This window comes from Myxocyprinus asiaticus, chromosome 41 (assembly GCF_019703515.2).
Source record: "Myxocyprinus asiaticus isolate MX2 ecotype Aquarium Trade chromosome 41, UBuf_Myxa_2, whole genome shotgun sequence".
Classification (NCBI taxonomy): Eukaryota; Metazoa; Chordata; class Actinopteri; order Cypriniformes; family Catostomidae; genus Myxocyprinus; species Myxocyprinus asiaticus.
Window position 1 is genome coordinate 18,022,281 of NC_059384.1, and position 17,181 is coordinate 18,039,461.

The 17,181-nt window shown below is 42.2% G+C and overlaps 1 protein-coding gene across 10 annotated transcripts in view; it reads left to right on the forward strand.

The window, feature by feature from the left end:
- Positions 1–17,181, forward strand: part of LOC127432054 (brefeldin A-inhibited guanine nucleotide-exchange protein 1-like) — a 92,322-nt gene that overhangs the window by 71,069 nt on the left and 4,072 nt on the right. For 3 of the 10 annotated variants that reach the window (XM_051682827.1, XM_051682831.1, XM_051682833.1), the window contains 16 exons: positions 2,292–2,436; positions 2,660–2,747; positions 2,854–2,894; positions 3,039–3,208; positions 3,432–3,583; positions 7,341–7,513; positions 8,673–8,833; positions 9,586–9,716; positions 10,985–11,118; positions 11,354–11,485; positions 11,668–11,806; positions 12,479–12,548; positions 12,707–12,860; positions 15,732–15,871; positions 15,981–16,149; positions 16,382–16,520. In XM_051682827.1, coding sequence (XP_051538787.1) covers positions 2,292–2,436; positions 2,660–2,747; positions 2,854–2,894; positions 3,039–3,208; positions 3,432–3,583; positions 7,341–7,513; positions 8,673–8,833; positions 9,586–9,716; positions 10,985–11,118; positions 11,354–11,485; positions 11,668–11,806; positions 12,479–12,548; positions 12,707–12,860; positions 15,732–15,871; positions 15,981–16,149; positions 16,382–16,520 — 2,138 coding nt within the window. The remainder of the gene's footprint in view (positions 1–2,291; positions 2,437–2,659; positions 2,748–2,853; positions 2,895–3,038; positions 3,209–3,431; positions 3,584–7,340; positions 7,514–8,672; positions 8,834–9,585; positions 9,717–10,984; positions 11,119–11,353; positions 11,486–11,667; positions 11,807–12,478; positions 12,549–12,706; positions 12,861–15,731; positions 15,872–15,980; positions 16,150–16,381; positions 16,521–17,181) is intronic. The other 7 variants (XM_051682829.1, XM_051682835.1, XM_051682837.1 and 4 more) reach the window with 4 other exon arrangements.

Below are 17,181 nucleotides of genomic sequence, written 5' to 3' on the forward strand. Positions count from 1 at the left end.
CTCAAATTGTGAAACTCGTGTATTAAATAAATTCAGTGCACACAGACTGAAGTAGTTTAAGTCTTTGGTTCTTTTAATTGTGATGATTTTGGCTCACATTTAACAAAAACCCACCAATTCGCTATCTCAAAAAATTAGAATACATCATAAGACCAATAAAAAAAACATTTTTAGTGAATTGTTGGCCTTCTGGAAAGTATGTTCATTTACTGTATATGTACTCAATACTTGGTAGGGGCTCCTTTTTGCTTTAATTACTGCCTCAATTCAGCGTGGCATGGAGGTGATCAGTTTGTGGCACTGCTGAGGTGGTATGGAAGCCCAGGTTTCTTTGACAGTGGCCTTCAGCTCATCTGCATTTTTTGGTCTCTTGTTTCTCATTTTCCTCTTGACAATACCCCATAGATTCTCTATGGGGTTCAGGTCTGGTGAGTTTGCTGGCCAGTCAAGCACACCAACACCATGGTCATTTAACCAACTTTTGGTGCTTTTGGCAGTGTGGGCAGGTGCCAAATCCTGCTGGAAAATGAAATCAGCATCTTTAAAAAGCTGGTCAGCAGAAAGAAGCATGAAGTGCTCCAAAATTTCTTGGTAAATGGGTGCAGTGAGTTTGGTTTTCAAAAAACACAATGGACCAACACCAGCAGATGACATTGTACCTCAAATCATCACAGACTGTGGAAACTTAACACTGGACTTCAAGCAACTTGGGCTATGAGCTTCTCCACCCTTCCTCCAGACTCTAGGACCTTGGTTTCCAAATGAAATACAAAACTTGCTCTCATCTGAAAAGAGGACTTTGGAACACTGGGCAACAGTCCAGTTCTTCTTCTCCTTAGCCCAGGTAAGACGCCTCTGACGTTGTCTGTGGTTCAGGAGTGGCTTAACAAGAGGAATACGACAACTGTAGTGTCTGTGTGTGGTGGCTCTTGATGCCTTGACCCCAGCCTCAGTCCATTCCTTGTGAAGTTCACCCAAATTCTTGAATCGATTTTGCTTGACAATCGTAAGGCTGCGGTTCTCTCGGTTGGTTGTGCATCTTTTTCTTCCACACTTTTTCCTTCCACTCAACTTTCTGTTAACACGCTTGGATACAGCACTCTGTGAACAGCCAGCTTGTTTGGCAATGAATGTTTGTGGCTTACCCTCCTTGTGAAGGGTGTCAATGATTGTCTTCTGGACAACTGTCAGATCAGCAGTCTTCCCCATGATTGTGTAGCCTAGTGAACCAAACTGAGAGACCATTTTGAAGGCTCAGGAAAACTTTGCAGGTGTTTTGAGTTGATTAGCTGATTGGCATGTCACCATATTCTAATTTTTTGAGATAGTGAATTGGTGGGTTTTTGTTAAATGTGAGCCAAAATCATCACAATTAAAAGAACCAAAGACTTAAACTACTTCAGTCTGTGTGCATTGAATTTATTTAATACACGAGTTTCACAATTTGAGTTGAATTACTGAAATAAATGAACTTTTCCACGACATTCTAATTTATTGAGATGCACCTGTATAACCTTCTTTCAATTAGTCAAACTCCCACTTAGATTTTGAGAAATGTTTAATGTTACATGAATCGGTGCTATTTTAGTGCATTTCTATCTTTATACTGTGGAAGACTTTGTTCGGAAAATGTTAATAAAGCATTATTGTTGCATATTTCTTATTTTCTTTCCTTAGAAGGAAATAAATGCATTTAGTCAGAAAAAGAATATATAGAGTCGTATTTCAGCATTATAAAAATCGGCGATTAATCGCGAACATCCTATCTGCCGACAACCAAGAAAAACTGTGTCCAGGTGTACCTAGGAGAATTGGTGCTGTTTTAAAGGCAAAGGTGGTCATACCGAATATTGATTTAGCATTTTTTATGTTTACTGGATTTTGTATGACATTAAGTGATTAAAAAAAAACTATTTATGGCATTATTTTTGAAGACATCTTCACTATGCATCATTTTTCACAAGTGCCTAAAACATTTGCACAGTACTGTACTATGTATGAAAAGCTAGAGCTACAATTAATTTGTGGCCTTTTTTATTTTATTATTTTGGAGTCATTAGAGTCCAAATATTTTCCAGTTAAAAAGGTAAGTTCACCCCAAGATTCTGTCATTATTTGCTCAACCTCATGTTGTTTCTAAACCCACATGACTTTTTTTCTTCTTCCGTGGAACACGAAAAGAGATGTTAGGCAGAATGTTAGCCTCACCATTCACTTTCACTGTATGGAAAAAATATGCAATGAAAGTGAATTGTAACTTGGTAGGTGTTATCATTTAATGTGCTGTGTAGATCCTGAAGTGCATCAGTCAGCTGGAGTTGGCCCAGCTCATCGGGACCGGAGTGAAGGCTCGATACATATCAGGAACCGTCCGGGGGAAGGAAGGCTTCATCACCAGCACTAAGGAACAAACATCTGATGAGTATCTAGGCTTAGGTCAGTCATTCATACTTCACAAGAGCACCATCAACATTGCAGCTTTTCGTTTGGCATTACGTCATCAAATCAGTCAGATCTCAAGCTTAAATGTCATCCATTAAGATCTGTTTAGGATATCGTTAATTAATCACCTTGTTCAAGAAATCCAGTTTAATTATCTAGCACCAGTGTGAGAGAATGAGTTTTCATAAATATCCAACTTTGATTTGTTTCACGGTAGGAGGGAATGTTGATCGTAAACAGATTGCAAGCATACAGGAGTCTATCGGCGAGACCAGCTCACAAAGCGTGGTAGTCGCCGTGGACAGGCAAGGCAGTTATTGTTATTTTTTATGTCGATAAATGATCATCATAATGTTACAACTACTTAATATGTCCTTGGAATGTTACTAACGCTCATATTCTTCTTTGCAGGATATTCACGGGCTCTACCAGACTTGATGGAAATGCCATTGGTAAGTACCAGGTTTTTCTTAAAGGGATAGTTTACCAAAAAAATGAAAATCTGTCATCATTTACTCACCCTCTTGTTGTTCCAAAATTTGATGTTGAATTTCAAGCAATAGCTAACTCTCATTAAGCGATGCTCTTTCTTGCAGTGGACTTTGTGAGGTGGCTGTGTGCGATATCAATGGATGAACTGGCCTCCCCTACACACCCTCGAATGTTCAGTTTACAGAAGATCGTGGAGATATCATACTACAACATGGGTCGTATCAGGCTGCAGTGGTCCAGAATATGGGAGGTTATAGGAGATCATTTCAACAAGGTGAGTTTATAATGCCTCAAAATCGTTGCCTAAAGGAAATCCATCCATGACAAGTGTGTTTCTCTGTGGCTTTGTATGATATTAGAGAAATCTAATGAGGCTTTTAAATTTCAGTCTGCCTGCAGGAGGGCATATCTAATAGACTGAAGACAGGCCAAAAATGAAAACACAGCGCTCACTGCTCTAATTTTCTCCATCTCTCTTTTTTTATATTTTATCTCAGGTCGGCTGTAATCCCAATGAGGATGTTGCTATTTTCGCTGTGGATTCTCTCAGGCAGCTCTCCATGAAATTTTTGGAGAAGGGAGAGTTGGCCAATTTCAGATTCCAAAAGGATTTCCTGAGGCCCTTTGAGCACATAATGAAAAAGAACAGGTGAGTATTTTAACTTGCACTGCAAAGAAAGTGAAATACAAGCGTGTATTTCATGGTTTAATGTATGACTATGCAAGACTTAAGTAAGAGCTGGTCAGAGACACAAGGCTTGTGTTGAACATAATAACTGTTGTTTTGCTCTGAATAGGGCTCTGTTCTGTGTTTAGGAGAGTGAAATGCTTCATTTCATGCATTTTAAAATCATCTTAACATCACATTTAGGACATGTTGTTCTAAACAACCTGTTTGACTTTTCTTTCTACTCTGGAACACAAAAGGAGATGTTAGGCAAAATGTTAAGCCTCATTCACCATTCACATTCATTGTATGGAAAAAATATGAATAAAAGTAAATCGATCATATGTATTCAATTCAGTTCTATACATTTTTGGTTTCTAGTTTTAGTAGCTGTGTTTGGTAAATATTTATCTTTTCAAATGTAATCCTGTCACTCTAATTGAATTCCTCATTGTTTTTGTGCCAGATAAATACTGCTCAGATTTCTTAAATAAATTACACAAAATTAATTAGTCATATAAATAAAAATATATTGCCCCCTTAAATAGCTTAAATGTAATTTGCTACTTTTTGTAAGTAGCTTTACAGTAGCCTAACTACTTACAATTATAAGCAGCTTGGCAAGCTACAGTTTCAAAGTTACTTCTCAGACACTGGAAGGAACAGACAGAGAGTAGAAAGTTGTATTAGCTCTTATTGACCCTGCAGTGCTCATTAGGCTTAGTGAGTGAACACACACATACAGTCTCAGAAGCCATCATGAATAAACTCCATGACTGATGGATAAAAATGAACTTGTCTGCATGTGTTTGCAACTGCTGAATGAGATGAAGAGAGTAAGTGTGTGTGTGTGTGTGTGTGTGTGTGTGTGTGTTTGCTATCACAGGTGCTAGCTAAAGTGGCCCCTCGGGATAGAGTCATCTTGTTGGGTGACTTCAATGCCGAGTTGGCCAGGATGCTGGCACCTGGTCTGGAGTGATTGGAAGGCATGGGCCAGATCAGCTCAATAACAAAGGCAGGAGGCTGCTAGATTTTTGTGCAGCCCATAGGCTTGTAATTACCAACACGCTGTTCTGGCATCGGCGCATCCACACTACATCATGGATGCATGCCAGGTCCAAGCAAGAACATCTGCTGGACTACATAGTGATGGAATAGCGGTTGCAGGTACATGTCCTTGACACCAGGACCTACCGTGGAGCTGATCTGACCATCGACCTTTCGTCTGTAAGATGCACCTGCCATTCTTCCACTCCGGTGGTGGGTGTACACCCAGGTCCCCATTCAAACCCTTAGTGGCATGGTCTCAGCTAGCTGATGAAAGTTGCAAGCGAGAATTTCATCATTGCTTGCGGCTGGGTTTTGCATCATCCCCCAATCCTCCAGATGTCGAGGGGAAATGGGCGAGGTTTAGGACTGTGGCTCATATAGCTGCAATGGTTGCTTTGGGTACATGGTCCAGATCTCCCCATCTGGGAGAGGAGGTGTTAAAGCTGGCTGAGAAAAAGCGTCAGGCCCACTCTCATCGGCTACAGCATCCCACGTCAGAGAATGAGGAGGCTTAGCGCAGCCTTCGCTCTGAGGTTCGGAGAGCCGTGAGGCGCTGCAAGGATGGGTGGTGGTCGCGGGTTGCTGAGGAGATGGAGTCTGCCTCAGCAGCCCGTGATCACAAATCGCTCTTTAATTACATCAAAAAAGTAACCTGCAGCACCACACCTATTACCATCATTAGGGGAAAGAATGGTGATCCAATCGTTGACCCCCAGGAACAGGTTTGCAGATTTGCTGAGCATTTCTGTGAGGTCCTGGGGGAGGGGAAATCCCTCAGCCAGGAAAACAACGTGGGACAAAGTGGGGATGACCCTGCCGAGGCTGCGGTGCCTCAAATATTGGAGGAAGAAGTCACCCCCTGTGAGTGGTTGGCTGAGGTGCCATCTGTTGAGGAAGTACTGAAGGCGATCCAGAGTCTGAGACCGGGAAAGGCACCGGGCAGAGATGATCTCCCAGGCGAAATGCTGAGGGAGGGTGGCATTTGTGCACAGACTGCCCTACACGACATCATGACAACAGTCTGGACCACTGGACGGGTTCCGCAGGATTGGAAGGATGCCCTGGTGGTCCCCCTCTTTAAGAAAGGGGACTGCACAGACTGTAACAACTACAGGGGCATCTCACTCCTCAGTGCGCCAGGAAAGGTCCTGGCAAGGGTTATTCAATATCGCCTCGCTAGGCACACTGAGGAGAGGCTTGCGGAGCCCCAATGCAGTTTCAGGAAAGTGCGGTCCTGCGCTGATGCCATATTTTCTGTCCGTCTGCTACAGCAGAGGTGTAGGGAATTCCAACAAGACCTACATATCTGCTTTATTGACCTGGTCAAGGCCTATGATACCATCAGTAGGCCTGGACTCTGGGTTGTTCTTCGTGCTGTCGGAGTCCCTGACCCTCTGCTCATGATCATTAAGGACCTTCATAATGGTGAGCGGGCCCAGGTAAAACTACGGGGCCGGGAGTCAGAGCCATTCCCTGTACACCTTGGGGTGCAACAGGGATGTCCTCTTGCTCCCACATTATTTAACATCTATTTTGACCACGTAGTTCATGAAACCTTCAATAGCTGTACTGGAGGAATTTCCATCTGGTACAGATACAATGGGAGGCTGATCGATGCCCTGGTGCGGTCAAGGGATGGCTCCCTATTGCTCAACCATGTTATGTATGCCGATGATCTGGTAATTGCTGCTCACTCAGAGGAGGAGTTGGGGGTGCTGCTGCTGAACCTGGAGCTTGCCACTAAGAGGTGGGGCCTTACCATCAGCCCCACCAAAACTAAGCAACTGCCTGGGTAATTTGTTCCATCAGACACTCCACCCCCCCAACTCCCAATTGGTGATAGAGCAGTTGTGGAGAGAGTGGAGAGTTTCCCATACCTGGGCAGTGTGCTCATGACCAGCTCCGGTTTAGCAGCGGAGGTCTCATTCCAAATCAGTCGAGCGGCATTATCTTTTCATCGGTTGCGTAACGGTGTGTGGAAGCTACCTGGTCTGTCGCTCCGCACAAAGCTTCAGGTCTTCTCGGCCACGGTCGTTCCCTCCCTTCTCTACGCTTGTGAAACGTGGATCCCGTTAATAGAACATCTTCGCCGGTTAGAAACATTTAGGCTGACCTGCCTACGATCCATCCTGGGTTTAACCAGGCTGGATTGTGTGAGGAGCTCACAAATCCTTGAAAGATCTGGACAAAGTCCCATCGGTGAGCTCCTCTGGCAGGCAAGGCTGCATTGGCTGGGCCATGTAGCCCACATGCCCAGCCACCGCATGCCTAAACCGCTTTTGTACGGCCGGATTGATGGGGCTAAACAGGCGCAGCACGCGTTGTCAAATCAGCCTCTGTGGAGGAGGCTCGTGAAGGATGCTACTGGGCAGTTGGAGGCAGTTGCCCTCCAACAACAACGGAGGGCGGAGGAGCGACGCTCACACCAATGAGCGGAGCGTCGGGTGTCTAAAGCACAGCAAGTTGGCACAGTAGGGGGCACAGGTGGTCTATCAGCCAGTCGTTTCAGTCAGTCGACCCGTGGCATGTGGGTCTGCCCCGTGACCTCCTGCCAGCGGACTTTAGACACTTCACATGGCCTCAAGGTGCACATAGCCTGGCACAAGCGTCGTGGTGACGTCACCACCACTTAGTGGCGAATGGCGGTTGTTGTTGCTACTTTATTCACATGCTACTGCTCTGTCTACAGATCTCCTACCATCAGAGACATGGTGGTCCGCTGTATAGCTCAGATGGTGAACTCTCAGGCTGGGAATATTAGATCAGGATGGAAGAACATTTTCTCTGTGTTTCATCTCGCTGCCTCTGATCAGGATGAGAGTATAGTGGAGCTGGCCTTCCAGACAACTGGACACATCGTCAGTAAGTGCCTTTTCTCTGCTGATTTTGGAGAAAATTCTGCAGCATTCTGAACCTTTAAATTTGGAATTAAATTTCTGCAGGGAGTTCTGCACATGCAGCTTACTGTATGTGTGGGCCTGGATATAACATATATGTGATAGATACTGTACATGTATTAGTCATGAATAATCATTGTTTTTAATATATTAGCTGCAGTGTATATTTTAAGGAGGGCCTATTAAATGGGTTCAAATGAAAGAGGCCACATTTGTACACTTGCATTTTTCGCACAAAAACTGATATTGTCGTCCACTGATAATGCTAGTCAAGGTCTCTTCCATCAAAAAACAGTCATAAATAGTGATTGACCAATATCGGGTTTTTAATAGCCGATGCCAATATCTAGAGAGCGGCTGATATAATGCTGATATGTGTGATATCAGTCAATTTAAGATGATAGAAAAATGGCATAAAATTGCTAAAAATACTTATTTAGCATTATATTTACTCAAAATTTCACTCAAAGCTTTTGTAAAAATAGAAAATAATTATTTAAAGCTGATGTAACTTTTTCTATGTTAAAATACTTTCTCCTATCCCAGCTTAATATGCAGAGACAACTATAAAGCCATTTATAGGTTATTTTCTTGAAAACGGTAAACACTGTTTCTGTTGCGCTGTAAAAATCGCTGTTTGTTTTGAGCGTCCCGCTTATACCCGCCCCAAAAACTTTACTCAGCCAATGGTGTGAATTGGGGGTGGGACTATCTCTTTGTTTGACCAACAGCAGATGGGGGGCGTATTCAGAAAGCAGTTTTGAAAACAATGTTTATTTTTACGATTCCGTTTGGTGTTTATATGTAAATTAACTGTTACTGTTGGCTAATTTCTTCACATGTGAAATGAGCCACAACACCCCCTCCAAGATGCTGAATAGGCGTTGATATGAAAATGTGGGCGGATAGTGTGTTCATGGTTGCAACATCATAACCATGCCGATTTCTGATTGGCCCATTTCTGTAGCTTAAATTCGATAAATCATCTGGCTGAACGTTTATTTACAAGAGGAGTATATTAACATAGTACATCATCTTTTTACATTTGAAAAAAATAAAAAAATAAATGCTGTTTGTAGAAGACCACACACTCAGCTGCTGTTTTTTTCTTTTCTCCTCCACAGCGAATGTATTTGAGAAGCATTTCCCTGCTACCATTGACTCCTTCCAAGACGCTGTCAAATGTCTTTCTGAGTTCGCCTGCAATGCTTCCTTCCCCGACACCAGCATGGAGGCCATCCGTCTGATCCGCCACTGCGCCAAATATGTCTCTGAACGACCTCAGGTCAGTGCTAACGAGCAAACACTCCATAACAACTGAAATGTAATATGACCTCAGGTCAGGCTTTAGAAAGGCATTCACTAAATGGATAACACTTGAGGAGACCACAGGGCAGTTTTAACGAGGAAACTTTCATTACCAGATGCCTTAATGAGCAAAACCTACGGCCTTTACTAAATAGATGTAAAATGTTAACCGTCTTTGTTGTGCTCTCTGTGAAGGGTGACTGTGTGGTGAGCTGTGTTTATGCATGTAATTGCTTTAGTTGCAGCCCACGGCAGACCCTCGGTGTGTTTTTTTTTTTTTTTTTTTTTTAAATGAACACACATACATTTTAAAGCACATGAGGGTTGCCAGATTGAGGCAAACTTCTGCGCATCTGTAAATACGCCTTAAGACCCCATGAAATTGCTTGATGAGCGCAGTGTTCTTTCTGTGTTGACTTATTTCCTGTTGAAACTGTTAGTTTGGGCGGGGACATCAAAGCGCTTGTCGCTTTTTTGAAGTAGCCAATAACCTTTAGTCAAATTTCTACTTGCTATTGCTAGTGATTGGATAAAAATATGTGTAGTGCAAGATGAGTAATCAAGATTTTTAGTCTGTTTTCCCGGAAGAGAATACTTAATTTAAAATGTGTATATCTTATCTGCTTAAAATAAATTTAGTCAACAATTTGGAGTTCACCAGCATAGAGACAGCCTCAAAGCTAACGGACATGGAATAAAAGGGTTAAGGATTGTGTTTTGGATTGGCAGGCATTTAAAGACTACACCAGTGATGATATGAATGTTGCACCGGAGGACCGTGTCTGGGTGAGAGGCTGGTTCCCCATCCTCTTTGAGTTGTCATGCATCATCAACAGGTGTAAGCTGGACGTCCGGACCAGGTTAGAGCCAGAACCACAATACAGCCAAAATGATTAAAAATTTATGAAAAGCTTCAACTCCAAAGCAAGAGAGCTAATTTGTTCAATGCTCCCATGAAAATCTATGAGATAAGATCTTTAAAATGGGCCTCTGTGTGGTCACTTATGCCACTCTTAAAAATGTATGAATGTCACTGATATATATATATATATATATAAAACAAAATATCAAACTAATGGCATTTACAGGACTTTAAAGAAAACTAGCACAGTAGCACTTTTCACACAAAATATATTACAAAAAGATGTTATTAATTATAAATAGAAGTATTGTTTAAAATTATTTGGAAACCTTCTGGTCATCAAACTTTGTGATGAACTACACCTATGGTTACTAGGACAAGTGTGAACTTGATAACTGACTTTATAAATCCTCTAAAAATGACCTTGAGATCAGTTGGAGGAAAGTAATAGAAAAAAATGTCTTATAAATGTGTTCTGAGAACAATTCTAGTGTTATTTGTGTACAGATGCAGCTTTGTTTGATATTTTGTATCTAGTGCCCCCTGGGGACTACCGGTGGCCAAGTTTTGAGTCCCTAGCCCCCAGGGTTTCTGAGATATAAGCCTCAGAAGTTTCCGCGTCAACAAGAGGGAGCTTTGGGGGCATTGAACAGGCTGGATCTCGGGTTCCCACAGGCTAGGAAGTCGGGCCGCCATCATCAGATAGTTTTCAGGGAGGCCGAGGTCAGGGGGCCTCTGGTTGGGGAGAGGAGAGCCGGCGAAGGCGCGGTGGGCATCGACGCATCCTCAGGGGCACTCCATCCAAGCAAGTTTGGAGACCGGGGCACTCGGTGTTCCCGAGATATAAGCGTTCAGGTTTGGGGAGCCATCGCACAAGAGCGCACGCCCCCGTAACTCAGGTTCCCCAGGGGCTAGTGACTTCAAACTCGGGTCGGCGCCAGAGGATCTCGGTCCCTGGTGCCCCGGCACAGGGGCACCTACAGTTCGGGCAAGGTCGCTCTGCATTCAGACATTTTTAAGTGCCAAAATTGCGAAACCGGTTAATCGCTGCATCCCTAGCCCTCCATTAAAGAAAGGAAAAATTATGTGGCCCTCGACTAAAAGTGTCCAAATACTTTCTGGAGCTGGATATTACAGCTAACAACAATCATTGCTAACAATTTATATGTGAATTTAATAGTAAAATTTCAATTGTAAATCCATTTTTTTTCTCCCCATCCTGACAATGTGTGTTTGTTTCCCATCCTGACAATGTGTGTTTGTCAGGGGTCTGACGGTGATGTTTGAGGTGATGAAGACGTACGGTCACACCTATGAGAAACACTGGTGGCAAGATCTGTTCCGCATTGTATTCAGGATCTTCGACAACATGAAGCTTCCTGAGCAACAGACTGAGGCAAGTCATCTTATGATTACAGGAAATACGTAACATCTGAAGATCTCGACTAACTTTGAACAAGGATTGACATTTTTTTCACAAATACTAACAATCTTAGAAAGTTTCACCAGCACTGATCTTGCTTGGATAGGGGCTTTCTCTTGAAATAAAATATAACCATATAGTACCACTGCAGTATTCTTTACCAGGATGGATAACCATGGCTAATGTTCTGTTTTGTCTCATCCCACAGAAAGCAGAATGGATGACCACCACCTGTAATCATGCACTTTATGCAATATCTGATGTTTTCACACAGTACTTTGAATCTCTCAGTGATGTTCTGTTAGATGATATCCTATCTCAGCTCTACTGGTGTGTGCAGCAAGGTGAGTGTACCTGCATAGAACACAAAAGTATTAGCATGCATTAGATTGAAAGCTAGAAGATCCAAAAAGCAAAGGTTCTTATTTACCATAAATATGCATATGTAAATTATGTCTTCAGGTCATGATGGCACTCCCACTCTATTTGTCTCCTCTTCCTCTATATGTATCCTTTCTCCCCACAGATAATGAGCAGTTAGCCAGATCAGGCACTAATTGCCTTGAAAACGTGGTCATACTTAATGGTGAGAAGTTTAACCTTGAGACCTGGGACAAAACCTGCAACTGTATGCTAGATATCTTCAAAACCACCATCCCACATACGTGAGTGTTGACTCTTAGGGATAGTTCACCTAAAATGTTCAATGCTGTTATCATTTACTTGCCCTCATATGGATTCCAAACCCATATGACGACTTCTGTGGAACACAAAAGGTGAGTTTTTGAAGAATATCCTGACCACTCTTTTCCCTATAATGAAAGTGAAAAGGGACAGGTGCTGCCAAGCTCCAAAATGACAAAAAATATAAGCGGTACCATAAAAGTGGTCCATATGACTTGTACACTGTGTTCCAAGCCTTCTGAAGTCATACGATAACTTTGTCGGAGGAACAGAATGAACTTCTGCATTTCGGTCTGTTCCTCACATAAAGCTATTTGTATGGCTTCAGAAGACTTGTATAAAGAACCACTTTTATGAAACATTTATGTTTTTTGTTTTTGTTGTTGTTGTTGTTGTTGTTGTTTTGTCATTTTGGAGCTTTACAGCCCCAGTCCCCATTCACTTATATTATATGGAAAAGAGCAGCCAGGATATTCTTCAGAAATTCCCCTTTTGTTTTTCACTGAAGATAGAAAGTTGAAAGGTTTCAGATCAACATGAGGGTTTCATTTTTGGGTTAACTATTCCTTTAAGCCCAGCTGTGAAAGGTTTTTTTAGAATTGATGGTTTGCATTGTTTATTTTCATAATAACTTCATCCTTTGTTGTTTTCAGGCTGCTGACATGGAGACCGGCTGGTACGGAGGGAGATCATGTGACTCAGCTGGACTCGGATAAACAACTGGTATGCAAATCAAATTTGAAAGACCATGTTAAATGTGGAAGTGTTTACATGAGCACTTTCATGGAGGGTCTTCTCATCCAGACACTCTTCTGACAATAAGTGCTTTTTGAGTCCTTTTAATATGATAATGTTATTAAGTACTCGTCTGGTGCTTACAGGACTCTGTTTCTCAGAAGTCAGTGGATATTCAGATGCGATCAGATGACCAGCAGTCTGTGAGCAGTATGGAGAAGGCTTTGGCTGATAACCGCAGACAAAGTCAGTTCAGTGGTGCTTTAGGCATGTATCAGGGTGGACAGACATCCACATTAGGTTAATTTACTCTTTTCTACCCTTTTCTTTGTTGATTCAATTTCTTTTTTGGGGATTAATGAAGTCTTACTTTAGCTTGTATAATTAGTAAGTGATAATGTACAGTCTGCTGGTTATTATCATAAAATAAGACCCAACAGGATGAGCAGGAAGTGGTTTATTTGTGTGATAATGACCAGCTGACTGTATACTCATTAAGCACTTTATTAGGAACACCTGTGCACCTACTTATTCATGTGATTTATCTAATCAGCCAATCAAGTGCCAGCAGTGCAATGCATAAAATCATGCAGAGACGGGTGAGGAGCATCAGTTAGTTCAAATCAACCATCAGAATGGGGAAAAAATGTGATTCCAGTGATTCTACCGTGGCATGACTACTAGATTTTACTCAGAATGGTGCCAAAAACAAAAACATCCAGTGAGCAGCAGTTCTGCGGACGGAAAGCCTTGATGAGAGATGTCAACAGAGAATGGCCAGATTGGTTTGAGCTGACAGAAAGTCTACGATAACTCAGATATTCACTCTGTACAATTGTAGTGAATAGAAGAGCATATCAGAATGAACAACACATCGAACATTGAGGCAGAAGATCACGTCGGGTTCCACTTCTGTCAGCCAAGAACAGAAAATTGATACTGCAGTGGGCACAGGCTCACCAAAACTGGACAGTTGAAGACTGGAAAAATGTAGCCTGTTCTGATGAATCTCGATTCACAGATGATGGGGTCAGAATTTGGCGCCAACAGTATGAACCCTTGGACCTTACCTGCCTTGTGTCAACATTCCAGGGTGGTTGCGGTGGTGTAACGGTGTGAGGAATGTTTTCTTGGCACACTTTGGGTCTGTTAATACCAATCAATCATCTCTTGAATACCACAGACTTTTTGAGTATTGTTGCTGACCATGTGCATCACTTCATGGCCACAATTTACCCGTCTTTTAATGGCTACTTCCAGCATGATAATGCACCGTGTCACAAAGCAAAAGTCGTCTCAAACTGGTTTCATGAACATGACAATGAGTTCACTGTTCTTCAGTGGCCTTCCCTGTCACCCAATCTGAATCCAGTAGAACACCTTTGGGATGTGGTAGAACGGAAGATTCGCAGCACGTATGTGCAGCTGACAAATATGCAGGAATTGCGTGATGCAGTCATGTCAACATGGACCATGATGAATTTTTCCAGCGTCTTGTGGAATCCATGCCATGAAGAATTTAGGTTGTTTTGAGAGCAAAGGGAGGCCCTATCCAGTATTAGTATAGTGTTCCTAATAAAGTGCTCAGTGAGTGTATGTTGTCCCACTTATTACATGGCTACTTACCAAATAAATACATTAACATGAAATATACATTTGAGGTGACATTTATTTTATTAGCTTACATATAGATTAGCTTGAAGCTTACACTAAGAAACTATGTAGGTTGCCTGGGACAACGGTCAGTTAGCCTACACCAGGGGTCCCCAAACTTTTTTCTGCGAGGGCCACATAATTTTTCCTTTCTTTAATGGGGGGCTAGGGATGCAGCGATTAACCGGTTTCGCGATTTAACCGCGCTTTAAAATGTCACGGTTAATTAATCGTAAAAGTTCCGCTAAACCGAGTGTTTCTGTTACACAGAACGGAGCAGCTTGCGCAAAACGAAAACAAAGTTACACTAGCGGTGCACCATCTTAAAATGCCGTGCTTATCAGAGGCACGGAGGCTGATTCAAAATCAAAACATTTACTTATGCATATTAATTAGTGTGAACTGTGGGCTTGCTTCTGGCTGGTGAGAAGTCCAATGTCAGGTTCCATTCCTGTCACAGCCAGTCTCAAAGACTGATGTTCTTCAGTGAGTCTTGATCTCATCTGAGTTTTCATCAGTTTCATGCATGAAAAGGTTTGCTCACAGATATACGTGCTGCCAAAAAGTGTGGACATCTTCATTGCATGCCTTTTGATGTTTGGGTATGTCTCGTTTGGGAGGGCAGCATAGAATTCAATGAGACCGTTGGGCTTAAATGCATCTTTCAGAACATCACAGTTCTGTAACTCAGCCAACTCAAACTGATAAGAAGGCAAGGCTTCATCAATGTCGGAAGCGAAGGGATTCTGGAAAAGGCGGTGGACATGTAGCTCACGGAACCGCACGTCTTCTTTTTGATTGTATTCTTTGAACACAGACACTGTTTCTTGACAGATGAGACAAACAGCCACTTCTTTGCACTGAACAAAAAAAATAATCACTTGTCCACTTTTGGTTAAATACCCTGCATTCTGAATCAACCTTTCTCTTTCCCAACCGTTTCACCATTTTGTCGTCTCTTTGAATTTTCTCGCTGGCTCGCGCGTCACCTGTTCGATCGCGATGGCACGTTATGTTGAACGTACCATTCTGTTGGTAGGTGAATTTTACAAATAATTAGGCTACGTTAATAACTAAGGGAAATTTTAGTTTGAAAGCCAACCTTTATTATCAAATGCAGACATGATATAAGTAAAACATATATTTAAAATTGCATTTTAAAATGACCAAATATGTCTCTGGCATTGTTCAGAGGGCCGATCCAAATGTGGGAGCGGGCCGCAGTTTGGGGACCCCTGGCCTACACAGTTAAGCGGTCATTACACAAAAATATTCGTATTTGAATGCAGCAATTAATCAATCAGTGTTAAGTATTCCAGAGAGCTGTGTAATAATTCCCATGAATTGAAAATACATTTTAAAAAGTTTATTTATTTCTTTATTAGCCTGATTACATACTTATAGACCCAAAACATATTAAATGGACAGTCTTGCAGATCTAATCAGTTTAATTTAGCCACTCTTAAAGGGCCATTCTGGTCAGCTGTTCACTGTGTTTCCTATGTATTTCCTCCCCAGAAGCCCAGGAACAGCGTCTGTTTGCAGCTCTACTTATAAAGTGTGTGGTGCAGCTGGAGCTCATTCAAACTATAGACAACATTGTGTTCTTTCCGGCAACCAGTAAGAAGGAGGATGCTGAGAACTTTGCAGCAGCACAGGTAAATATTGTTTTTGTTTAGTTTGTTTTCACTTTTTGATGGCTTTTTGAAGATTTGAACTTGACTTCTAGTCAGTTATACTGTCTAAATGAAGCGTGTTTCCCTGCAGCGAGATGCTTTGGACGCTGATGTTCATGTGGATACTCAGGACCAGGGAATGTATCGCTACCTGACCTCAGAACAGCTCTTTAAACTGCTTGACTGTCTACTGGAGTCTCATCACTTTGCAAAGGCCTTTAACTCTAATAACGAACAGAGGACTGCACTGTGGAAGGCCGGTCAGTACTCCTATTTCAGACGAGAATCAAGCGTGATCATTTCTTTGTTGTTAGAAACTTGAGATGCAGTAAAATTATCCATTGGTATGCCACCAGGATACATTGTTTCTAGTCCTCCCGTTTTCAGATAGATCCACCTGTGTGGCCTAATGGAAAGTATTTGTCACGTCTGGCTTGATGTCTTCTCCCGTCCCACATTTGAAGACCTCATTGTGTCTGTGTGTATGATCAGGTTTCAAAGGGAAGTCGAAGCCCAATCTGCTGAAACAAGAGACCAGCAGCCTGGCGTGTGGCCTGCGCATCCTTTTCCGCATGTACATGGACCACAGCAGGCAAGATGCCTGGGAGGAGGTGCAGAGGAGACTGCTCAAGTAAGACATCACTGTTGTGTTCGTGACCAGAACCGCTGTGCTTTTTATGCCCTGCAGCAATGTTAACATTATTCTGCTAATTACATGCTCATACCCTCTGTTGTCTTTGCACGCTGAACAGTTCATATCATCCCATCTGCTCCAGTTTTAGCTTAGAGACTATGAATGTTGATATTTTTTATCTGGCCCTGCCACTAAAGCATCACACATGCATCACACAAGCACTTAGGGAATCTAGCAGGCATGACTTTGCAACAATGTTCATATACTGTAGAGGAGGTTATTAAGAAAGTAAAGAGAGAGTTGATTTAATGTTCACTGTAAAGAACTTTTTAGGAGTATAACACCCCTGTGATTTCCTTGGAAATGTCCAGAAGCCAGGCACTATTCCAGGTCAACAAGTTAGGTTTCTTGAAAGATTTAGCTACACAATATCCAATATGATTCTAAGAATCAATTAACGTCCTACTAAATGTACTAAAATTCCTACTGGATTTTTGGACGAGATGATTCAGAGATTGCCCAGCAGGAACCGGTATGTAGTTAGAGCCATATGAATAAATGAATGTTGCATTTATAGAGCGCTTTTCTGACACTACACTCAAAGGGCTTTACACAGTGAACAGGGGACTCTCCTCAAACACCACCAGTGTGCAGCACC